This window comes from Dioscorea cayenensis, chromosome 14 (assembly GCF_009730915.1).
Source record: "Dioscorea cayenensis subsp. rotundata cultivar TDr96_F1 chromosome 14, TDr96_F1_v2_PseudoChromosome.rev07_lg8_w22 25.fasta, whole genome shotgun sequence".
Taxonomy (NCBI): domain Eukaryota; kingdom Viridiplantae; phylum Streptophyta; class Magnoliopsida; order Dioscoreales; family Dioscoreaceae; genus Dioscorea; species Dioscorea cayenensis.
In genome coordinates this window covers 1,076,760-1,101,027 of record NC_052484.1, presented here as the reverse complement: position 1 = coordinate 1,101,027, position 24,268 = coordinate 1,076,760, and the positions used below count along the sequence as shown (strand labels likewise).

Here is a 24,268-nt window from a genome sequence, read left to right as displayed (position 1 = left end):
ATATTACAAATTTTATCAATCCTTTCCGGTCCGGTCTGGTTTTGTCCTAACCGGACCGGTTCAAGGCCGGTTCACTTGGCGGGCCTGAACCGGGTGGCTCGTTTCCCAATCCCTAGCGGTTATATAAACTATAAAGGCATCGCCTTTGCCCAGCGGGAAACTCGAATCCACAGCGCGGAGCTTCGAGATGGGATTCATGGAGGACTTCCAAGCCAGTAATCTCTCTCTCTCTCGCATGTTTAGTGTCCTTAACTGGTGTTAGGGTTTCGTTTCAAGCCAAGCACAAGTAGCCCTAGCGAAATAACCATTGTTTTCAAATTGAATTCACTTGCTCATGAGTTTTGTTTGATGATTTAGTTTTGGGGCGTTATTTGAGTTCTTGAGTAGTTTATTGTATGAAATTTGGAGGAAATTAGTGATTTTTATCTCTGAATCGGCTTTCTTGCTGGTATTTATTTAGTTTTCATGGAAATGCTTGAAAGATCCTCCGCTAGGGTTCCGCTTGTTTATTGATAGAATTCTTCATGGAGTAATTTCAAACCAGTAAGCGTTTTTTGTCTGTATCTCTCTTCAATAATTTTGTCTCCGACTCCTCCCTCCTGGTTTTCATGCATGTTTGGTTTCCTGGAATTGTGTTGGGGTTTCATTCCAGAACCAATCGATGGTAGCTTTGGCCAAATAATCACTGTTCAAATAGAAATTCATTTGGCAATGAATTCTGTTTGCTGATTAAAGTTTTGCATGTTATTTGAGTTTTTTAGTTGTTCATTGTATTATTTTGAAGGAAATCGCTGATTTTTATTTCTGGATCAGTTTTCTTGCTGGAATTTAGTTACCATTAATGGAAATGCTTGAAGGATCCTCAGCTAGGGTTCCATTCATAGATTAATAGGATTTATCAGCAGCACTGTGGGTAATGGAATTGTTGCTCAAATCTGTCCCTGTGTTGTCTCATGGATTTCGATAAAGTTTTGGCCTAGTTCTACAAGTTCATTTGTAATTTTTTTATGATTTTATTTAAAATAAAATTTGTGGCTGGAATCCAAGTTGCTGCTGTGAAAATCATTGAAAGATCTTGCCAGTATCCAAAGAACATCCTAAGCTTCAGCATAGCTTAAATTCAATTTTTTTCCAGATTGGTTAAATCAAACTCTGTGTCAAGTGAAAAAAACTTGTCACATCACTGTAGTCAGTCCTCTTCACATGAGACATTCTTCTCCGCAATTTTTGAAATTTCTCAAAAAGTTCAAACCTTTTTACTGTGTATATAATTGACTAATGTCCTGAAGCAGCTGCTAAGGGATTGTGTTATTTGTGTTGGTTATCATTTCCTGTCTCTAGTTTTTGACAAAAATCCATTGTTTGACAAAGACCACATAACCCACACCGTGAACTCATTTGTTTTCAAATATTCATCCATTGCACTGATGTTTATTTCGAAGCCAAAATTCTTTGGTGGGCAGATGATCAAGTGTGCTTACTATTGTTCTATGGAAGTGCTTAGCTGTTATTATTCTTGCGAAAGTTCTTGTGGACATGCACAATTTAAATTGTTTTCATCATCTTTCTCTGTGTATATTAATTGCTTTTCAATCTATACGATAAGTTTTAAAAAAAAAAAAATCAGCGGTTGAGGGATGATTTGCGGTTGAGGGATGATTTGTTCACCATGCCAATGATGTGCAGCTCATGAATTTAATGCAGTTACATAGAAAAGTTACCATGACCTACTTTTTCCTTCTTCTTCCCCTCAAAAAAATCTTTTTGTTTTGCTTTTGTTTCTTTTTTGTTTCATGAGAATTTACAGGACGGTCTAATCATTATTTCTTTTCCTAGGTTTAGAATCCCTCCCAGCGATGCTGCAACGTAACTACAGCATGATGCGGGATCTTGATAAAAGTTTTCAAGGTGCCATATAGAGTCTAATATATTTAATTCTTTTTCTGCATGCAGAGATGCCACTTTATCAGCGTTGTTATCAGGTAGTGACAAGTACTTTTTCGCATGTATGACTTATTGGCAACACCGAGAATATTCTAGATCATTTACCGCTTTTTCAGTTCATTTTCTTATATGTTGGACTGAGGATGGATGATGTTCCATCTTGGGTACCCATTGCAAATTCACTAATTAAAACCTTTTTAACGAAACTATATTGAAGTAAGGCCATGAAAGGATATATGGTGGTTGATTCTTTGGTGTTAACATGGTAGAAAAGGTGCTTAGTGCAAAAATACTGAAGATATTTACATATGTGTTTGCGTAATTAGTTGCTTATTAATCTGTGAGGTTGCATATTTTTATTGGATCTCATTACATATTCCTTCATTTTGTTTGTTCTTTTGAATCATATTTTAAGGCTCAATATTACATGAACATCTATTTTACTTTGTAATACATTTAGGAGTACAACGGCAAAATGAACAGCGTTGTGAACAAGAAATGGAGAACATCAAGCGGGGAGTTGAATCTGGTAACATTACTCCTGATTCATCACTCATCAGGTTCTCTGATGAGGCTCTTGAGGAGCAAAAGCACTGCATCAGAATTGCTGATGAAAAAGTGGCATTGGCTGTACAAGCATATGACATAGTAGGTGACTCTGAGCTCTGCTATATGATCATTCAATTAATAAAAGTCCTCAATGATTTGCCTGCATGTCTATTTCATGCAGTGTAGTCTGACATTGGAACTTGAGTTCCCAATTTATTTTGGGTTCTGGGTTTTCTCAGTTATGGCTTAAAAACATAGATTACATCTCAGAACTGCTAGTGGCAGGTCTTTTCATTCACTCAATTGTTGCAATAATCTGATGTTAATGTTAATCATGACCAGATAATATATTGTCTTCCTATACCAGTCCACCATTTATAGTCAATTGCATGTTGAATTGACTCCCTCCAATAGTTGGAATTGAGGTTACAAGCTTCAACCCGAACTAAGCATATTGCTGAATCAGCAAATAATAGCTTGGAATCTTTATTACATTTCCAGAGTTGGATTCTTGACTATCATTATTGTACTTGAAATGTTTCACCTGTGTTATGATTTTCTATTTCAACATGGTTCAAGTGACCCTGACCACAAGGACATTGGGATTTAGAATGATAGAGCAAGGATTACATGTTTGTCTTTTTGGGCAACTTTGGGGCAGCTATTCCCTTTAAACATAACTAATGATTCTGTGAACACACTCTGTGATCATTTTTCCTTAACATCCTTTGGCCGCAAGTTTATTTTGTTTTGATCCACAAGTTTTTCTCATCTTGTTTGGTCTCATTTTATTTCATTTAATTCTTCTACTCTTATCTTTGTCGGTCCATGTTTTTGAGGACTTTTTGAAATGGTGTCATGTTGCCAGATACTTGTTAGCTTTTGCTGGAAGTTGTTAATCAATCATTCACATAATCAGAGTGTCTAAATCAATGATGCAGGTTGATGCTCACATCCAACAACTTGACCAATACATGAGGAAACTTGAAGAGATTCGGAAAGGTTTTCTCTTTCATAGTTTCTTCCGGAATTTTTTTATGAAATTTGTTCCATTTCCCATCAATCTCTGGTTAATTCTTCTGATGATTTACTGTTGATATGCAGAAAAAAGAGCTTGCTGCAAGTGCAGGAGCTAACGTCTTGAATACTGAAAAATACCACCAGATCCGGAAGGATAAGCGAAAGTAGCCGAGGAGGCCGTAAAAAGTGAGACACACATCATAAGATGATTTTACTCTAGTTCGTCACTGATTAGTTTACACTGCCTCACATTTCTTTGTGCGGTTCAGAACACGGTTAGCGGCGGCAGCAGCAGTAGAACCGATAAGCATGGATTTAGAGCTGCCAGTTGATCCAAACGAACCTACATATTGTTTCTGCAACCAAGTTAGCTTCGGAGAGATGGTTGCTTGTGACAATCCAGATGTAATCAGTTTATCTATCAATTTCCCGTCTTTTTGTTCCAGTTTTTATGCCAATCCGGTAAAGATTGTTTTCTGTTTTCTCATTCCACAGTGCAAGATAGAGTGGTTCCACTTCGGTTGTGTCGGTCTGAAAGAACATCCAAAGGGAAAATGGTACTGCTCCAATTGTTCCGGAATGCAGAAACGCCGAAAAGGGAAGTGAATGATACTAAACTCAAGATCGAAGCTGAGCAACATCGAAAACAAAAAACACGCAGCCATTCAACGACATGAGCAAGAAGTGAAGAGCTTCAGTCCATCGTGCCGTCATCAGCAGACCAGCAGAGCATGATGTTGGAAACATGAATTGAAGAACAGCTCAAAAGTTTCTTATGAATACAGGATGGCTTTGTGTTCCACATGCTCTATTCCAAATATATCTTTTTTTTCCCCTTTTTTTTTTTCTTTTTTTTAAGGAAAAAAAAGAAGTTAGTTCTGTCATGTTGCTTGTTGTATGATAACTGATGGTACATTGTGAAATTTTCAGTAACTCAAACTTTCACTCTGTTTCTTTGGGTGAAACAAATTGATCAATTATTTCTGGAATTCATTAATTGCCATTTTAAATCACTGGTTTTGTATCATTATTAAGTTAAAAAAATGCATTTATATTTTAAAAGCTAAGTTTAAAGGTGGTTATTAATTCAAACTTTTGCACAAATGTTAATCAATGTAATTTTTTTTTTTTAAATATTAAGTTTAGTTTTAATTTGATGCAAAGGCCCAAACTGAACAGGTGTAAATGATACAAAATTATTTGTAAGCTACTGGAGTTCGATTTGGGGAAAGCTCGAATTCGATTGGTTTAGGGCTGAGTCGAGCTCAACCTCAAGTAGTCGAGCGAGTCAAGTTCGAGCTCTAGCTCAAGTACGAGTATAAAACTATCTATTATTAAACCGAGTTTATTAGTTTTTATTGAACTTAATCGAACGGGTTCGAGTAGCTCGATTTATTCATCAAGTCGAGCTCGAGCTACAAAAATAAAACTCGATCGAGTTTGAGCTGAGTATTGAGCAGTGATATTCAATCGAGCTCGAGGTCGAGTAGCTTGCTGCTCGGCTCGAACTCGATCGATTAAACCCACCCAAATGTTTTCGTGGTTCGGTTCGGTTTTAATGGGTTCAGTTAAACCCGTGTGCACTCATTGAACCGGGAATGATTAGACGTTCTCTGGGTTCTCAATTCCTCGTTTTCTTTTCTTTGTTTTTTTTTTTTCTTTTTTGTTTTTCTTTGTTATAAAGATGGCATTTTTCCCCCATTTGGTTAGGGTTCACGATTTTGCTTAATTTTCAACTAATTGGCAGTGATTTTATCACATTTCTCATCATCAAAATGCTTTTTTTGCAGCCTGCTGGGTGGGATTTCAGTCTAGAGGTGAGATTTCAGGTAATTTTTGGTTATATTGCTGCAAATTTGTTTTCCAATGATGTTGGATGTTCATAATGAAAAATAGCAGCCATATCTAATCCTTAGCTGTAGATCTTATTGCTTGTATCGAAGACTTGCTCTAATAAATGCAGTTTATGTAAATGAGCTTGTTTTGCCGATAAAATTGGTATTTTAAAGAATAATTTTTGTGGTTTATCTTGAAACTAAGCCTCAAAAAAATTACATTTTGGTGATGCAGAGTCATAGTCAGCAGCTGGATATGGGTTTTTATGATTTAGCTACCCATATATATTTTAATGACTAACTTAAATAGCAGCAATTTGTAGATGAATGGTTTTATGGAAATGACATGCAGAACTGGAATTCAGTAATGCAGTAATTTTCTTTTTGAATTCAGGATTTTGTTAAGGTTTTCATATGTTTGTATAGGTGAAGAAATTCGGTTTATTTTGCGCTAAATATTAGATGTGATTCATAGACACTCTTGATGATTTAATGTTCCAGACTCTGTGTGTGGTTGATGATGAATGATAGATAATTCATGTTAGATGTCATACTCTAGTAATGTTTTCAAATTGCAATGATTTCTTTGAGATTTATTTATTTTCACTTGGTTATCAGGCCTGGTTGCTTTTTTGCACTTAAAATCTACCATGAAATGAGTTTCAAGTAATTGTAAGTACCTCTCTTTATGGAGATGTATTGGTTTTTATAACATTGGATTGGCTTTTAATTAAAAAAAGAGAACAATATTATTTATATATAAGTTTTTTTATGTAGGGTTTATTGTGTTATTCTCCTTAATGTCTTGATTATGACATGCATGATTCCATCACTTTCACCAATTAAAAACAAAACGACTTTTTCCTGAACAAATCTAACTGAAAAATTCTAAATTGATATTCTGCTAACATTGAATCGGTTTTTGATTAGTTAGAGAATAATGCTATTTCCACATTGTCGAATTGATCGAGCTTTTCTCCCTTAATGTCTTGATTATGACATGCATGATTCAATCACTCTCACTGTTTAATATCAAAAAGCTTGTTTCCAATCAAATCTAGCACTGCATTCATGTGTTTTGGATATAAGTCTCCATTAAATGTTGGAAACCTAACTGACACCCTTCATAAACCTAATTTCGCTACAGAGAAACAATAATAAGGGTTTGTCACATTACTTGAAAGCCGCTTTGCAGATAGCAACTAGAGTGTTAAAATATTAATAGTATTCAAATCAAATGTGCGGAATGGCATTAAAACTGTAGGTCAGCTTTCAAATCAATTTTATTAAACATTAATGTTGATGTCTTGTGATTTATAATTTATTTTTAATAAACAAAGGGCATACCTTAATCGGCAGGGTTTAAGGATGTGATATGGATTAAATGCATTCTTCCTGATGACCAATAAATGAATGTTTTCTATGTATCTTTCAAACCTTATCATTTTTAGTTGTCAAAAATTAGCATTTGCAAGACTTTATCAACTTCCAGCTGAAATTACACTTTGTAACACTATTACAAGTCAGTGGCCATACACTAATAAGACTTGAATTATTGTTTAGGAATGGCAGAAACCTTGGACCTTTATAAATAATAATGAAAACAATAAAATGGACTGAATAATATTTATTCACCACAATGGGCAATTTATTCACACAGGTTCAACAACAAATGCGGTTCATATTGTATTGAAAGTTCCATCAAGTCGGAGGTGAGAAACAACACTTTCAGTGGATGCGAAAAAGAAAGTTCTGTGCTGGTTGTACTTTCTGGTCATGGGAAGATACTGGTGAAACCCGGCATTAGAGGACATACTTAGGGGCCCTGGAAATCAGCCGGTGGTGGTAGGCTGAAGATTTTATTTCTGATGGTAGACAGATAGATTCAATAGCCGGAAATTGAGGGTATGAGTTTGATACTTATCAGTTATACTTTGATTGTTCTTGTGTCATCCATGCATTGCATAAAGGAAAAACTACTCCACGTAAACTTCAATAGAATCAGTACTTAATTCACTCAAGCAAACAGTGAAGAATGCTTATATTATTCTGCTTTTAGAATATCTCACATAATGAAATGTGTTAAAAATAAATGCACTCTAATTAACTGCAGAATCTAACAGGCTGGTTGCAATTGTTTTTTAGAGAACTTTGGCATGGTAGTGAGTGAATAGTAGAATGCTAGCTGTGTAGTAGTTGATGTTAGTTAAGCTGCATTACTGCCTTCTAAGTTCTAACAATGTAGTGGGAGGGGGACGTGTCATAGGGAGGTGGATTCATCTACTCTTCTTTAAAAAATGACCCTACCTATTTATGCATTTCACATGGACATGAGTTGAACCCCTACCTCCTTTCTGACACCATCATAAATATTCATGGTAAAGATTGATGGAGATACTGGCTTCTCCTTTTTTTTCTTTTTTTTTGTTCATCATCAATTGAAGGTGGCATTGGTTGAGTCGTCAGATATCAGCCCTAGAAGCAGCTTTTCCTTGACCCCATTAAAACTGTCTTACTGAGAAAACAAGAACAGTGTACTGAAAGAACAATGTATCCTCCTTATTTAGTTACAAACAATGGAAAGCCATTCAGTATCTCTGTCATTCCTCCTGAAAAATCTTTGGACAGAGTTCCTGAAATTCATTCAAAGAAACAAAAAAATGAAAAAGAAAAGAACAAGTTTAAGGGTGTGAATTGTTTAAGGATGTGTTTGGATTGAAAAGAAATAGATAAAAAAGAAAACAATGTGAATTGTTTTGTTGAGTTTGATCATCTGTGAAAACACAGTATTATTGAAGTGTAAATTTTTACTTCCTTCATTTTTAAACTTCCCTTCTCCTTTATATTAATTCCAATACAGCTAAAACCATGGCCTTTTTCTTTGGATAGAATGGAACATACTTTCAAAAGCTCAAGTAAACAAGTTCTACTTTTACTGTCTGAGATCTTATTGGCCATTACTTGCTATTGACTATAGTTTGTTGCTTTAATATATTAGCATAAAATAGTGTTATTATCTTCACCTTTCTATATGTCTCAGTTCTTTTACTATGCTCGTAAAAATTCAGTAAATGGTTTGAATTTTGTTTCCCCCCTACAAATCTAGATAAATTAGTCATGAACATTGTTGTTATTGCTACAACATCATTGAATATTTGATGAGTTCAAGCTGGAAAAGCCAATCAACCATTGGCGTGGTGGATATTGAGCTACCAAAATTAGTTACCTAATAAATAGTTTTATCTACCGCCTTGTTGTCAAAGAAATAACATTTAGAACAATGGACCTGGTTGGAGTTAAGGGGCTAGTAAAGAGATAGATGAAGGAAGCAGCCAACCACCAACTCGTGCTTTTGAGCAACTTCATCAGTAAAAATTGCATGGCATTCTTTGCTAAGATCTTCATATCTGTAACTTTCAAACCATCAATTTGGTGGTCCTCTAATGGCCGTCTTGACCTCATAAGATGAAAGATGAATTATTGTAGGCATGCATGTGAGCTTATATAAAAGCCACTATATCTTGGACTTCATGTACACAGCAATCCAATACAAGGCTCTAGCTGGTCAAAACACTTGATCTATATCATGATGGCCTCCTTCATTACTCTTATCATCTCCTTGGTTGGCCTTGTAACTCTGGGAACTTTAACTTCTACAGAGGCTCGTGCATTCTTCGTCTTTGGTGATTCTCTGGTTGACAGTGGCAATAACAACTTCTTGGCAACAACAGCAAGGGCCGATTCCCCTCCTTACGGCATTGACTTCCCGACTCGCCGAGCAACTGGCCGCTTTTCCAATGGCCTTAACATTCCTGACATTATCAGTAAGTGTCAATTTTTTCTTTTTACTATGCATGGCGCAAGCATGCAGCCAATTTGAAGAACACTACCATTTCTCAATCTATATGAAGTTTAGAAATCTTCGATGTTTCTTCTCAGGTGAATATCTCGGAGCTGAGCCAACATTGCCATACTTAAGCCCAGAGCTCCGCGGGGAGAGACTGCTTGTGGGCGCAAACTTTGCATCAGCTGGAATTGGAATTCTCAATGATACAGGAATTCAATTTGTGAGCATTGAATTCATGCAAATATATATATATATATACTCAGTTCGATTACTTGTTTTCAGTATTATGACAATTGCTGTTAACTAAAACTTTGATTGATTCTGATGTTGTGTAGTTGAATATAATTCGTATCACCAAGCAACTGCAATACTTCCAACAGTACCAACAGAGGCTTAGCTCTCTTGTCGGCCCTGAACAGACACAACAGCTAGTGAACCAGGCCCTGGTTCTCATCACTCTTGGAGGCAATGATTTTGTCAACAATTATTACTTGATCCCTTACTCTGTGAGATCCCGCGAGTTCTCACTGCCTGACTACGTCCGCTACATTGTCTCTGAATACAAGAAAATTCTTGCCGTAAATCTTCTCTCCTCATTCTTTCTCTTCTTTTCATCCTACTTCTAATTTGAATTACACATTATTTGATTGCTTGAATCCAAATGATCAGTAAACAAAGTAAAGATTACTAGCTGAGTCAAGTTTTTGTTGAATTACAGAAACTATATGAATTGGGCGCTAGAAGAGTTCTGGTCACCGGAACTGGACCCCTCGGCTGTGTACCAGCAGAGCTTGCAATGAGAAGCAGGGATGGCCAGTGCGACGTCGAGCTTCAGAGAGCTGGCGACATGTTCAACGGTCAACTTGTCCAAATGATAAATGATCTAAACTCCCAACTCGGTTCTGATGTCTTCATCGCAGCAAATGCTTTCAGAATGCACATGGATTTCATTTCCAACCCACGAGCCTACGGTTAGTACTCTCAAAATACTCGATACGAATCTCCATATACACACATATCTTAATTGTTTTCATTCCACAGGATTTATCACCTCAAAGATCGCATGCTGTGGGCAAGGACCGTACAATGGCATTGGCCTATGTACTATTGCATCCAACTTATGTCCCGATAGAAATATCTTGCATTTTGGGATGCTTTCCATCCGACCGAAAGAGCTAACCGGATCATTGTGAGACAAATCCTGACTGGCTCCCCGGACTACATGAGCCCGATGAATTTGAGCACCATCCTCGCCCTGGACGCAAGGACTTAAAAGCAATTCAATGCTTGAAAGTTTGGCAGGTCCACTCCATTCATATCTACTTATTATCTCTCTCTTATTTTGTCTGCATTTTTGTAGTCAAAGTTATTCATGTTGTATGCTTGCAATTTCTAGCATGTGGTGATGTCTTTAGAACAATAAGTTTCTGTGTCACTTCCTCTGTCAAACTAGTCTTTGTTATTGAATTCAAGACATATGTAAGTTTGTTTCCGCTGGTGAAATAAAAATAAATAGATTGGTAAAAATTTCTTCGTCTTCAATGCTTGGTGGTAATCTCTTCAGTTTGAATGTTCTCTGATACCGAAAACTCATATTAGTTTCAGTATCGATCATTTTTCAATTTTACGACAGGATTCAAAATATTACTGCTTAAGAATCATTGAAAACTATTAATCATGTTACAAATTCTCATATTAATCCTTATACCGAATGTTCGTATTAGACTTCAATGAATTTCTGCAGATATTATTGATCATTTAAAAAGCTAATTATGCTCGAAAAGTAACTAAGATTTATTCAAAACCCGGGAATTAGAAATCTATAAATTTCTGCAGATATAAACATTGACTCTCATGAATTGAAAATCAAAGTTAATTATTTATTTTTTTTTTCCATTCATACATTAAAACAAGGTCACTCCAAATGAAATAAAAACATAAAAACAAAAACAAACATGAAAACAAGTGCATTATTAATGGATCAAAAGCCAAGCAACAGACTTGCCTAGAGCTCTTTCATGATATAGAGCTCCAACAGTCTTCATAATCATCTCGTCGTCGTCGTCGTTTTCAATTCTTCGTCTTCTTTAGCTTCCATTTTGGTCCCCATTCCTCCATTCTTGAACCTTTGATGAACATTCTCTTGTTAACAAAGAAATTCAAGTTCTTTGAAGAGTTTTTCAGTCTTATTTAATTAGAGATTATAGTCCTAATGAGTCCAACATTTTTTTATTAAACAAATAAATAAATACTTTTGTAGGTATATTCTTACAAATATCTTTTATTAATTATTTATTTGTCCTAAGTCATCTTACCTGGTTCCAGAATCAGGTTATTCCCTGATCCTTTCCTATCACAGTCTCACACAGTATTCTCATATGATATGATGTTCTAATTTTTATATTAGTAGTTAGGGATACTGCGTGTCGTAGTTAGGGGAGAACTAAAGAATAATCTAGTTTTGAAACCAGACGAGATCACTTTGTTTTAACCAAATAAAAATAATAATAAAGAAGAAAAAATATTTATAAGTTTATTAATTAATATAGATGATGAAATTTAATTTTAATAAGGTAAAGGACAAAAATGAAAAATAGCCATCATCTTAAATAAATAAATAAATAAACATTAACTTTAATATATAGAAAGAAGAAGACAAATGGAATCATTAGGGTATATACATGATAATATAAAAAAACAATGTTGGTATCTTTTTTGCATAGAGAATATAAAATTTGATTAAATTAAACATTTTGGTTTGTGAATTGTGGAATCTCCGTCAATCTTAGGCCTTTTCATTATGTTTTTCCTCTTTGGAATCCAATGAGGACCTTAAATTAAATACATTATAGATTTGGATGTTATATTAAAAAAATATATTAAACCTTTTATATTACATAGACACCCTTCTAAAATCTACAAATAACACACACTTCTTTGAATTATATATATATATATATATATATATATATATATATATATATATATATATATATATATATATATATATATATGAGTCCTCGTCATCTCAGGACGTCAACAGATTTTCAATCTGTATATGTCCCGGTGCATTAGATCACTATCTAACTGCTCTCTTCTCTCCTTTTTTGTTTTCTCAACCCTGTTATTATTTTCTCTTTTATTTATTTTTTTATTTTTTTGGTTGTGTACGAATAATATATATATACACACACAAACACAGTTTACCAATTTGAGAAGCACACGAGCAAAATTTTTTTATAAAATTTATGTTATATATATTTAAAAAATATGAAAAACCAAATAAGAAGTATGTAAAGCATGGGACATGTTATTACTTTGCATAAACCAAGGCCTGAACTTGTATGCTCAGTAAAAATATAGACACCTTACCTAAGGACTAAAAAGTCATTTGGTTATGTTATATATATATTTGAATTTTTTTTCCCATCATATATATATATATATATATATATATATATATTCGAGTTTTTTTTTTTTTCCATTATCCATGTTAAAATTTGATTAAACAAAATATCTCCACTAATTAATGGAGATGATGTGTGCACATATACATATTCATTAACTTTATATATAAAAAATATATATAAACATTAACTTTTAATAGTGTAAACTGATCATCAACGTGGCAAGCTTTAATTTTATTATTTATAATATAATATAAGCAAAACAATTGCCCACCACCTCACCATTGTTTCCTTTTCCACATCCTCCCAGAGTCCCACTTACATACATTTACATATATATATATATATATATATATATATATATATATATATATAATTTGAGTTTGAGATTATTTTTTATGAAAATATTTATGAAAGTTTTTGGTTTATTGACACTAAATCTTTTGTATAGAGTGTTTATATTCTATCAAGGTAATATTTCCAAAGTTTTTAATTTATTGGCACTCGATTTTTTATTTAGAGTATTCATATTGTGCTAAAGGGATGAATTCAAATATTAATTTATTGAAATAATTTTGTTCATTTTTATTAAATATATATACACACTATTATAATTAAAAATATGAATTATTTATTTACAAATATCCCTTGTAAAATCTCAAATTTATTCATATATTTCTATATAACTACGTTTCATGTATGTACACACCTTGCTCATAGTTAATAACCATGGCTTATATTCTTTCATGTATATACTTCTTAAAAGTATAAAAATATTAATTATATAAATAAATTTATTTCTAAAACATAAATCTTTGCAATTTAAAATGACAAAATTCATGTTAACATTTATTTAATAAATAATAATAATTTATTCAATAATATAATAGTTTGAGCAATGGGCTTGGAAGGGAAGCCCAAGCCCACTTAGCCCACTTCTGAAATCGGATTCGGATGTTTCCTTAACGGGTCTGAGAATCATGCCCGAATTGAATGAACGGTCAAGATCATTCCTCCACGATGGCGCGGAATCTAAAACCCTAGCTTCAAGGTTCTCGCGGTGGCGGCAATGGCGGCGAAGAAGATGCTCATCTATTCTGCTTCTCCGTCGCCGGCGAGGCAAGTCACGCCCTTCTGGAAAGGTGGCCAATTCTTCTCCTTCATCTTGATCTCTTGGAAGTTGGGTTTTTAAAGAAAAGATCGAACTTTTGGTTTTTTTTCGCAGAGAAGTATGAGAGGGAGGCTGGAAGGTATTGGGATCTCTTCTATCGGCGTCACAAGGATAAGGTTCTTTTTATTCTTGATTTTTTTGAGTTCTAGTTAGTGGAATTCTATTTGTTTCTGAAGAAAATCAATAAAAGTTTGATTTTTGAGTGGTTTTTAGTTCTTCAAAGATCGGCATTACTTGGACAAAAGAATGGGGCAGCTATTTCAAGGCCTTTTACTAAAACAGAAACTTATTTTAATCTTTGAAAGACTTCTTTTTTCAGGTTTTTGATTGTCTGCTTCTGTGTTTTCAGGCTCCGGATGGCAAGAATCTTGTAGTTTTGGAGGTAAATAATCGTTTTTGATTGATTTCAAGAAAAACTTAGTTGAAAAAAATTATGTGTTCATCTGTTTATGCTTTTTCTTTGTTTATTATTTTTAGTGTATAAATTCAGCAGTTTCTTAATCCTATCTATATATATATAGCTTTCTCTTGGGAACCATTAACGGTGTTCTTATTATCTTTGTTGTTAAATGCTAAATTTATTAGTACTTGCATTGTTTTTTTCATTAAAAATGATTTTTGATTTGCACTCTTTGTTGTATTTAATCAGTAAGTTTTTATCGGCAGGTTGGTTGTGGAGCAGGGAACACTGTATTCCCTTTAATTGCTAACCATCCTAATATCTTTGTCCATGCTTGTGATTTTTCACCACGTGCTATCGACTTAGTCAAGGTACAAACCTCTTTATGCTTGTTCATTCTTGCTGAACTCTTCTCCTTGGAGTTTAATTTGTTAGGTCTGGATAATTTATAATGGATTTCAGAATCTAGGACAATTTATCATCTCCAGTTTATGTATCTTATTTGAAGACCTTGTTAGAATTAATTGTTTTCGTCATTTCTTAGTGAAGAACTTAAATGTGGCAGGCACATAAAGATTTTTCAGAAGATCGAGTAAATGCATTTGTTTGTGATCTCACTCAGCACAATCTCAATGAAATTGTAGCACCATCATCAGTTGATGTGGCAACTATGGTATTGTGAAAGTCTACTAACTCTTTTGTTTGTTATTTTTCAATTTGTTCGGTGGTAGAGCTTCATTGAGATGGTCCCCATTTGACATAATAAGTAGATTTTTGTGTTGTCTGCAGTATCTCCAGAAAAGATGCCTTTAGTATTGCAGAATATCAGGAAGGTTCTCAAGGTATATTTTGTGTTGGCTATACGAGAATCAAATTAAAAATCAATACTCCTTTGTCTTGTATTTACTATTTTATCATTATAAGCTGACAATGACTTTCAGCCTAATGGCCATGTGCTTCTCCGGGACTATGCTGCCGGCGACCTTGCTCAGGTTTGGGTTTCTATTGAGCACAGTATTTGGCGTATCTTCAAGTCGATCATATTTCTTCTTGATTACTAAAACATTTTGGATGTTTACACTTTTAAACATTTCGGTCATATTGTAGTTTGTTTGGAGTCTTTGGACTTACGGAAAATCCGTGACATTTAGTTGGGTTATAATTTAGTTTATTTCTTACTAGGGGTAACTTTATTTTATGACAACAATTTACAGGAAAGATTCACTTCCAAGGAGCAGCAAATTAGTGAAAACTTTTACGTCAGAGGTGATGGTACTGTAAGTTCAATCGAGCCAGTGATTGTTCTAGAACTATAGTATATATCCTGCTCTTTCAAGATCCTGATAAGACACTTGCTTCTACAGCGTGCATATTATTTTTCAAATGATCACCTGACAACTTTATTCGAACAAAATGGATTTGAGACCGATGAAATTAGCGTCTACAACAAGCAAATGGAGAACCGATCTCGAGAATTGGTGATGAATCGGTAGCAAAAATTGGAATCGATCTCCTGCTACAAATCACCGAAAAATATGTTCTTTCTCCGCTTAGATTGAGCCGGTTCTTTGTATTTTTCAGGCGTTGGATTCAAGCTGTATTCTCCCTGAACTTTTCTGGTGGGCAAGAATCAGTAGAGAGACCTGGTAAGGATTTGTGCACAAAGGATCCTGCAAGTGACCTTGAGATCGACATGTCTGAAAGTATCACCGCAATGTTTGACTCCGTGCCATCCATCAATGAGGTAATATTTTCTTTTTCTGTAATCATCTTGAATAGACTAAATTCTCCTCCCTCATTAACGAAGCCGAAATTCTTGATATCCAGATTTATAATATGAAGTTTGTTTGCACACAGATTACTGAGATCAAACTAAAAAACTGCAACTTTAGAATAAAAATACTCGGGAAAGAGCATCAACACACATGCAAATCAACCGGCCTTATGCTGTGGGAATCCGCCCGCTTTATATGCAATGTATTATCCGACAACCCTTCGATTGTTTCGGGGAAAAAGGTTTTGGAATTAGGCTGTGGCTCTGCCGGTATCTGTTCCATGGTAGCGGCTCGATCAGCAGAACTCGTGGTTGCCACCGATGGAGACAAAGAATCATTAAACCTCCTGAATGAGAACATTGCCGCAAATGTAGAACCAAACCTACTCACTAAACTTGTCGTCAAGAAGTTGTTATGGGGAAACACCGACGATATAAAAGGACATCAAGGATCTCGCGGAGGCTTCGATGTCATCATAGGCACTGATGTTACCTACAACTCTGAAGCTATATCTCCTTTGTTTGAAACTGCGAGGGAAGATGATATCTGAAGATTTTCAGGGCGAAAGAAAACCGGCTTTAATTCTATGTCATATCCAAAGGAGAGTCGATGAAAATTTGATACTCTCCGCAGCTTCGAACTATGGATTCAAGCTCATCGATAAGTGGTTTAATGGAATTGAATCAAATGGTGGAATTATAAGTTCTTGGTTCTCAATTGATGCTGCAACTTGTAACAATGGTCTCCAAAATGCACCATTGACCATTTTGTATTTCTCTCTGTGATGATATTTTGTGGAATTTTTATTATTTAGTTTTTGATTTATTAGAATTCGCAATTAATTTATTGATATTTTTATGGTTGATTGAGTGTCAATCTATCTCATCAATGAAGAAAGAGACAATTGCTTGCATACCCTTGGAAAAGTAGGTAATTGTACAAAGACTTTTTTTTATTAGTATTATTTAATTAAAAGAGATGTAGTATTAATAATTATTTATATTTTTCGGCATGAAGAAAAGAACAAATTAAAGGCAAATAAAAATAAAAGTCCAAAATACTGAAAAGTGTTTAATTATTCTTTGAGTGTAGATAAAGAAAATTTCTTAAAAAACAATCAAGCAAAATTTTATAAAATTAAAAACTTTTATAGGGGTTAAAATGTAAAATAACCGTTAATAAACGTCTTTCTCTTTCCCCGCCTTTTTCCTCTTCTCTTTCTCTCCACTTCTCCACTATAAATTTCTAACCCTAACCCTAACCCTAATCAAGCTAATGCCCAACCCTAATCCTTGAAAATGTCAAAAGAGGCCACCTTGATTTTTCCATTATTGCTTCACGGGCCACAAATCATTGTCGCTTCCATGGAATTCAAGGAACTTGTGGGTAACTCCAACAATTTGTAGAGGAATCGGATTGAAAGCTAGGGTTTTTTCGAGACTGGAGAATTAAGATGGATTGCTCCGATTGCTTGCGATGGTGGTGTGGGGCTGCGTCTCAGAAGGAATTTCATGAGCCGAAGCCCTTCTCTCTTCCTTGTGCTTTGCCTCAGTGGCCCAAAGGTGAGACCTTTTTTCCTGATTTATGGTTTATTTGCTAGGGTTTACTGATTGCCTTCAATTTTATGAGTTATTTTCTCAATTTGTTCTTCTCTTTTGGTTGTTGTATCTTTGATTATTGCTGAAAGACTCAATTTTTGGGGCTCCTTTTCTTGGGAATTTTTTTTTAGGTATTTAGGTTTATATTGTTTGAAGAGATCAGATGGTAGTTGAACTTTTTGGTGGACTGTATTCATTCATGGTTGATTAAAGTTTGGATTTTTTTTCATTCATTTAAATTACTATTTATATGTTGATATCTGGTAAGCATATTCTTCAAGCGTTGGTATTTAGAAAAAAAACATAATTATTTGGTTCTATGAAATTGATGCTTTATTATATGACAAATCATTCAGACTCTTATCTGCAGTGTGAATTATAGTGACATCTGTTTTCTGTTTTGTGCTTGGCATTGTCCTTTTGGTTGTGGTTCTTACTTTCTGTTGATTGTATTTTAGTTTTTGTTACAATGCTGTTGTGGCAGGTGGAGGATTTGCTGAGGGATCAATTTGCATAGGTGAACTTGAGGTTGTACAGATTAAGAAGTTTCAGAAAATTTGGAGTTGTGTTCAGCTTGATGAAAATAGTAACGGGGCTACATTTTATAGACCGATTGATATACCCGATGGCTTTTTCAGTCTTGGTCATTATGGTCAAACAAATGACAAGCCTTTGCATGGTTTTGTTCTTGTGGCAAGGGAGATTGAAGTCTGTGGAACAAGAGCTCGAGCTCTTGAGAAACCTATTGACTATGAACTTGTTTGGTGTTCAGATGACGGGAATGGCAATTTCGATGTTTCTTGTGGTTACTTCTGGCTTCCATTGCCACCTGAAGGTTATAAAGCTGTTGGCTATGTTGTCACTAAAAAGTCCTGACAAGCCTTCTCTTGAAGAAGTCAGATGTGTTCAGTCTGATCTTACTGAAACATGTGAAACTAAGGATTTGATATTTAAGTCGGAAGCAGGGCTTTTTGAGTTTCAGGTATGGAAATCACGACCCTGCTGTCGGGGAATGTGGGCGAAAGGCCTGCCAGTTGGAACATTTTGCTGCAGCAGTTATAACTTCTCTGGAGAAATGGTCGATGTCTCTTGCTTAAAAAATCTTGATTCCTCTTTATATGCCATGCCAAATTTGGAGCAGATCAATGCTCTAATAAGTCATTATGGTCCGACAGTGTTTTTCCATCCTAAGGAAGTGTATTTACCCTCGTCGGTCTCATGGTTTTTCAAGAACGGGGCTACATTACACAGGAACGGCAAGACTCTCGGGGAGCCTATTGACATAGAAGGTTCGAACCTGCCTAGCGGTGGTGTGAATGATGGAGAATACTGGATAGATTTACCTGATGATGATCGGAACAGTTATGTTAAGCATGGAGACATGGACAGTGCTGAGCTGTATGCTCATGTAAAGCCAGCTCTCGGAGGAACTTTCACGGACATTGCGATGTGGGTGTTTTGCCCGTTCAATGGCCCCGCAACAATCAAGATCGGGTTGCTCAATTTCGCACTACACAAAATTGGGCAGCATGTTTCCGACTGGGAGCATTTCACTCTACGTATTAGCAATTTTACCGGCGAGCTTTGGGGTATATATTTCTCGCAGCACAGCGGTGGAGAATGGGTGAGTGTTTGTGACCTGGAATTTATCAAAGATAACAAAGCAATTGTGTATTCATCAAAGAGCGGGCATGCGAGTTTCCCACACCCAGGAAACTACCTTCAAGGTTCTGAAAAGCTTGGAATCGGTGTGAGGAATGACGCCGCTAGCAGCAATTTTTCAGTAGATTCGAGTGTTAAGTATCAAATTGTCGCAGCTGAGTATCTTGCTGATGTTGTGACTGAACCGTGTTGGTTGCAATTCATGCGGGAATGGGGTCCGACGATTACATATAATTCTAGATCAGATCTGGACAAGATAATTGGTTTTCTGCCAATTAATCTCCGGTTCTCTGTCGAGACCATTTTCGATAAACTCCCCATGGAGTTGTACGGGGAGGAAGGACCGACAGGGCCAAAGGAGAAGAATAATTGGGAAGGCGATGAAAGATGGTAAGCCTAGTTATCTTCTCTTTTAATCTGTAAAAATGATTCAAATCACTTGTATTTCTATTCGTCGAAATGAAAAGTGTTTGATATACGTTTGTTTGTACCAAATTCTTGTAGTATTTGCTTGAAAAGATTAGTAAGTGATTTGGACTTGGTATTTTAATACATGTACACTGTTTGATAGTTAATAATCCAAATGTTCAGGTTCCTGTGAAATTTTATTTGTGATTGCAAATGAAATGCACAAAATTGAACTTCAAAGAATCATGACAACACATAAGCCTCAAAATCAGTAATTCTATTTAACTTTTGTTAGAAATTGAGTTTATACACTCACATTGAACTCAAATTTTCCATACAAATTACAGTGATTTTACAGTACTGAGGATTTCCCTGAATGAAAAACAGTACATGATCATGAAAGTAAAATGGTTCTTATTTCTTTTTCATTCCATTTGTATCATCAAAGATCCCCATCTTTTTGCTCTTCAAATTTACTGATTTGAAGCAATTTGCTTGTCTTATGAACTGCATTAGATCAAACAAACCAGTTAATTCATGAAATGACAAGAAATAAAATCTGTAAATGCCAGTGAAAACAAACAAGCAAATGCTCTTCAAATTATTGGCAGTTCTCTCAAATGATTGTTGAAAAGTTAGGAACATCTGAGTTTTGTTACTCTGATATCTCAGGTTTTAATGATAATACAAGAACTAAATACACATACCGAGTCATTTCTCCTTCTCTTCGTCAGAATCCGACTTTGCGAAAACTGGTTCTGGTTGAGTTTCCGCGTATGCAGGTGCAATGAACTTCGGGTCTTTAGCTGCTACATCGGCAAATTTAAGTATAGCTTCTCTAGGATCTTCTTCCATCCAGGTCTCCTTAATTAACCCACCTTGCTGCATTACAAATAAAAGAATAAAATGTTACATAAAAGCTTCCAAAGTTGAAAAGCCGAATCAATTGAGTGGAAATAATTTTAAACAAATGTTTACCTTCAGAAGATACTGAGTCAATAAACTGCCTTTGGTAGTACCGACTCTTCCACCGTGACCAGGGCCTGTCATAGGTATTTCAGGTTTGTGTGATTTAAGAGGATCTTTCAATGCTTTTTCTCTTTGTCGTTTACGGCTGGGCTGGTCTCTGAATAAAGGTAATGCATGCGGATTGTGAACAACTGGTTGCACTTCATAATCATCAACTGATTTTTGTCGAGGAGCTCTTCCAATGCATACAAGTGCTCCTCTCTTACTGATAGATGGATCATACAGTATGTGACTCCCTCCTTCCTTCTTGTCCCCGACTGTTGCAAAGACCTGCAGGAAAAACAGAGGTTTGGCTGAGAGTCTAAGAATGTGCTATCATTAACCATCAAGAAAGACATGAACTTATAATGCTAAATCTATACCTGATTAATCTTCGGATGCCAGGCACAACGAACAACACTATATTTAGAGGATATTCCAACCCTTGATACAAGCTCGAGTTTTCTTCGGTCAAAAAAGCAGAGCATGCCTCCATTTGTGCCTTCCTTCTCAATAGAGGTCCCAGTAAAAATTAACTGCTCATCAGGGCTAAAAGCAGCATTTGTCTGCGCATAATGATTGGGAAGATCCTCAAAGACCTTGAGAGAACTCTTCATTTGTCGCAAATCCCAAACCTGGGAAAAATTCAACATTTACAGTAACTTGCATTTTTGTTTCATTGGTCATGTAAACAACTTCCTCAAAGTGAGCATCAGTTGCATGATGCGCTATGCTTGAAGATGTGAAAACTAAAGAAATGGAAACCATACTACCTTCAAGGTACCATCAAGGCTTCTTGACAGCAGGAGCAATCCATCGACAGAAAACTTGAGTCCTGTTATATCATCAGCATGTCCTTTGTCTACGTATATATCTGGTCTGCTTCCCCATCCTGGTTTGATGCTCCACATCTGCCGCAACAGAAGAACATAAATAAATGAGCAATGCATTGAGCACAACCCTACCACTTGCAAGACCTTTATCATTGTCCACCTCTAACCAGAAATTGTAGGTTATATATCCTATAATATGACAATCTATTAAAAACATGAGGTTTAACTAAACCTTCTCGAAATTGGAATCAAAGTAAGCATTATGAGTTAAAAACAGTGAATCATAAAAAAGATATACCAACGCAAGTACTAAGTCATCACTTTGATATCCATAGATAGCGGGCACAAAATGTGATACAGAACACATGTTGAATGATGAAGCTACCTGAATAGAGCCATCCCCAATACCACCAACAATGCGTTTACCGGTATTATCCCAAGCACAGGCAGTGACTGGAACTCTTGCTGGCCTTGCAAGCTTTTGGCTTGATGACCTGTTCATGTAACAGTCCATAAATTTCTAAGTAATGGTATTCTCATGAAAGCTCCAACTCATACAATATCAGAACTGACAGAAACTCTATGTAAGTATTTTCAATAAATAAGGCACAAAAAAACAGGTTAAGAATCAGTTTGACATGAATACATAGAGCAATTACAGAGACTAAAAATAGTTATTTGCATGAGCATCTCTAGAGTCCAGAGGTTCCTTCCTGCCATGTTATTATAAACACTTCTTTAACTGTTCTCACAAACAACTTTAAAAAACAGGTAGTAAATCAAGCAACAGTTCATACATTTTTTTAATAAATCAAATTGCTTTTACTTTAATTGAGATAACCAAACATCTAAGCATCTTATTAATAATCAGGCACAGACCTGCTTTTTGACTATTGAATTCATTGACATCCCATATCCGCAAGGATCCATCTTCAGAGGATGTCAATATTTCATCCTTTGCCTTGGGACTCCATTCTCCACCGCTTAAGCCAGATATGTGCCCCTTTGTATTTTTTAAGTCACGTATATACATATCCCCCTTGATAAACTCACCTAAGGTAAGGCCATCTCGGTCATAAATCTGAAATGAAGATATAAATACTTGGTCAAACTAAAGCAACAATTTCTATATATATATATATATATATATATATATATATTTTTACAATATGAATTGAAATGAAATGAAAGAAGAGACCTTGGCCTGAGCTGAGCCAGTTACACACAAAAATCGATCCGCTGTTGGACTCCAACTCAAGCTACGAACTTGATGACCCTCAAATGGTTCCAGCTGCCTGAATGACTGCAACTTGGAATTCATCCCTTGGAAGTCATACATCCGAACAGTGTAATCATAGCTTCCAGTAAGAACTCTTGACCCTGAATGATCAATTGCAAGAGCCGAGACAACCTGAAAGATGCCAAATTGAACATATAAATTCACATAAAACATTGAAAACGATAAAGAAAAAGTGCTAACACCCAATAGACAATTGCTCACGGAAAAGAAAAAGGAGCCATTTCTAAATTCTCTACTGCCAAGCAAAGCACATTGGATATTTGCTAGACATACAAGACTTCATTAAGAACTCATAAGAAAATTAAGAACGATCAACAAAAAGTTCTAAAATTCAATCAATATAAACAATCATTCACCAAAAATACAGAACCATTTCCTAAATTCTTCACTGCTAAGCATACTACCCATCTCATTGATTATTTGCCAGATATTAAAAAAAACAATTCAAGAAATTAAGATGAAATTGTTAGAACAATATCATGCATAGCACATCAGAACTAAAAAAAAAAATTATATCATAAAACAAAAAATGGGATTTTTATGAGTACCTTGGAATGTCCTCTGAGAACGATCTCATTGCTGAGTGGAATCCTACGAAACTCCTCCGGCCCATCTTCATCATCGGAGTCCATCTCATCCTCATCATCCGATCCCAATTGTTCAGAAGGCGGCGGTGCCCGGGGAGGTCCAATCATCACCTGGTCATCTTCATCCTGTGATACCTCCGGCTGCGGTGGTGGCGGCGGAGGCCCAATCATCGCATCCTCCTCCTCCTCCTCTTGAACATCACGACTCTTGGATCCACTAGAGCTAGGGTTAGGGTTCCGGTCCACGGAGACGGGGCCAACAGCGCGGCGAGTGGAGGAGTGGACACTGGAGGAGTTGGGCGGTGGCCGCCCGGACTTCTTCCCGAACGAGAGGGGGAACTGGGCGCGGATCTCGTCGTCGAGCTCGCCGCCGGCGCCCTCCATTGGAGCTCTCTCTGGCGAAATTCTTCAGCTTTGGTTCAACCAAAGGTGCGATCTTTCTCTTAAATTGCTCTATTTTCTAATAAGATAATCACAACCGTTGGATTAGAGAGACTGCGAATCTTGAAGCTTGGTCAAGATTTACACTTTAGGGCTTCATATTATTGAAATTGCCATCTGAACTATATCTAATGTTTATTTTAAGGACAAAAAAAATATATTTTTCATATTATTCATGGCATATGCTTTGTCCGAATAATAATTTATTTTAATGTAATTCAATTTAATAAGATGAAGTTATTTATGTAATTTATTTATTTATTTATTTATTTTGACGAAGAGAACTAGCTCCTCTCTATATAATGATGTCAAAGAGACAAACAGATATGATGTTGTACCAAATAGCTTAATGACCCCTAGAAATTTTACCATATAGAATGATATCTTATTGGTAAACCGTTGTTTTTACATTATTTCTATAATATCACTACAATTATAATGATACAGTATTTATACATTAAAATAAGGATGTTTGTAACACAT

General features: G+C 35.6%; 5 protein-coding genes and 1 long non-coding RNA gene across 6 annotated transcripts; 5 read left to right on the top strand and 1 right to left on the bottom strand.

Annotated features, from left to right (window-relative positions):
- Positions 1 to 156: 156 nt before the first annotated feature.
- On the top strand, positions 157 to 4,490 carry LOC120275554 (PHD finger protein ING1-like). Its single transcript, XM_039282171.1, has 7 exons — positions 157 to 215; positions 1,837 to 1,908; positions 2,405 to 2,592; positions 3,435 to 3,587; positions 3,638 to 3,699; positions 3,783 to 3,918; positions 4,009 to 4,490. Exons 1-7 carry the CDS (start codon positions 188 to 190, stop codon positions 4,117 to 4,119), a joined length of 750 nt encoding a protein of 249 aa, XP_039138105.1. The 5' UTR covers positions 157 to 187; the 3' UTR covers positions 4,120 to 4,490.
- A 673-nt stretch (positions 4,491 to 5,163) lies between these two features.
- LOC120276496 lies at positions 5,164 to 7,092 on the top strand. The gene is made up of 3 exons (XR_005541256.1): positions 5,164 to 5,218; positions 5,304 to 5,342; positions 7,009 to 7,092. It is a non-coding gene; the product is annotated as an uncharacterized LOC120276496 (long non-coding RNA).
- Positions 7,093 to 8,866: 1,774 nt separating this feature from the next.
- On the top strand, positions 8,867 to 10,662 carry LOC120275068 (GDSL esterase/lipase At5g33370-like). The gene is given in 6 exon segments (XM_039281557.1): positions 8,867 to 9,172; positions 9,288 to 9,415; positions 9,531 to 9,773; positions 9,914 to 10,166; positions 10,237 to 10,329; positions 10,332 to 10,662. Coding segments are annotated over 6 exon segments (1,092 nt in total). The 5' UTR covers positions 8,867 to 8,934; the 3' UTR covers positions 10,469 to 10,662.
- A 2,965-nt stretch (positions 10,663 to 13,627) lies between these two features.
- Positions 13,628 to 16,761, top strand: LOC120275095. Its single transcript, XM_039281590.1, is given in 14 exon segments — positions 13,628 to 13,744; positions 13,828 to 13,889; positions 13,987 to 14,013; positions 14,015 to 14,038; positions 14,123 to 14,155; positions 14,440 to 14,544; positions 14,739 to 14,846; positions 14,944 to 15,015; positions 15,115 to 15,165; positions 15,388 to 15,450; positions 15,538 to 15,662; positions 15,755 to 15,917; positions 16,031 to 16,483; positions 16,485 to 16,761. Coding segments are annotated over 14 exon segments (1,608 nt in total). The 5' UTR covers positions 13,628 to 13,671; the 3' UTR covers positions 16,734 to 16,761.
- A 417-nt stretch (positions 16,762 to 17,178) lies between these two features.
- LOC120276400 lies at positions 17,179 to 19,795 on the top strand. The gene is given in 3 exon segments (XM_039283129.1): positions 17,179 to 17,510; positions 18,031 to 18,416; positions 18,418 to 19,795. Coding segments are annotated over 3 exon segments (1,680 nt in total). The 5' UTR covers positions 17,179 to 17,401; the 3' UTR covers positions 19,603 to 19,795.
- Positions 19,796 to 19,872: 77 nt separating this feature from the next.
- Positions 19,873 to 23,754, bottom strand: LOC120276394 (WD repeat-containing protein 70-like). Its single transcript, XM_039283121.1, has 9 exons — positions 23,306 to 23,754; positions 22,656 to 22,868; positions 22,333 to 22,538; positions 21,843 to 21,942; positions 21,398 to 21,535; positions 21,008 to 21,259; positions 20,595 to 20,915; positions 20,324 to 20,498; positions 19,873 to 20,123 (listed from the first exon to the last, which is right to left on the bottom strand). Exons 1-8 carry the CDS (start codon positions 23,726 to 23,728, stop codon positions 20,328 to 20,330), a joined length of 1,824 nt encoding a protein of 607 aa, XP_039139055.1. The 5' UTR covers positions 23,729 to 23,754; the 3' UTR covers positions 19,873 to 20,123; positions 20,324 to 20,327.
- Between the last annotated feature and the right edge of the window lie 514 nt (positions 23,755 to 24,268).

Excerpts from the sequence above, each read along its gene's own strand:
- LOC120275554 (XM_039282171.1), top strand. The coding sequence starts at position 188 with ATGGGATTCATGGAGGACTTCCAAGCCA. Across the intron at positions 3,588-3,637 it reads TTCTTCTGATGATTTACTGT|ATACTGAAAAATACCACCAG; the intron begins TGATATGCAGAA and ends CTAACGTCTTGA. Across the intron at positions 3,919-4,008 it reads TTGCTTGTGACAATCCAGAT|TGCAAGATAGAGTGGTTCCA; the intron begins GTAATCAGTTTA and ends CTCATTCCACAG.
- LOC120276394 (XM_039283121.1), bottom strand. The coding sequence starts at position 23,728 with ATGGAGGGCGCCGGCGGCGAGCTCGACGACGAGATCCGCGCCCAGTTC. Across the intron at positions 21,943-22,332 it reads AATAGTCAAAAAGCAGGTCT|CCAAAAGCTTGCAAGGCCAG; the intron begins GTGCCTGATTAT and ends CAGGTCATCAAG. Across the intron at positions 21,260-21,397 it reads GCCTTGATGGTACCTTGAAG|GTTTGGGATTTGCGACAAAT; the intron begins GTAGTATGGTTT and ends AATTTTTCCCAG.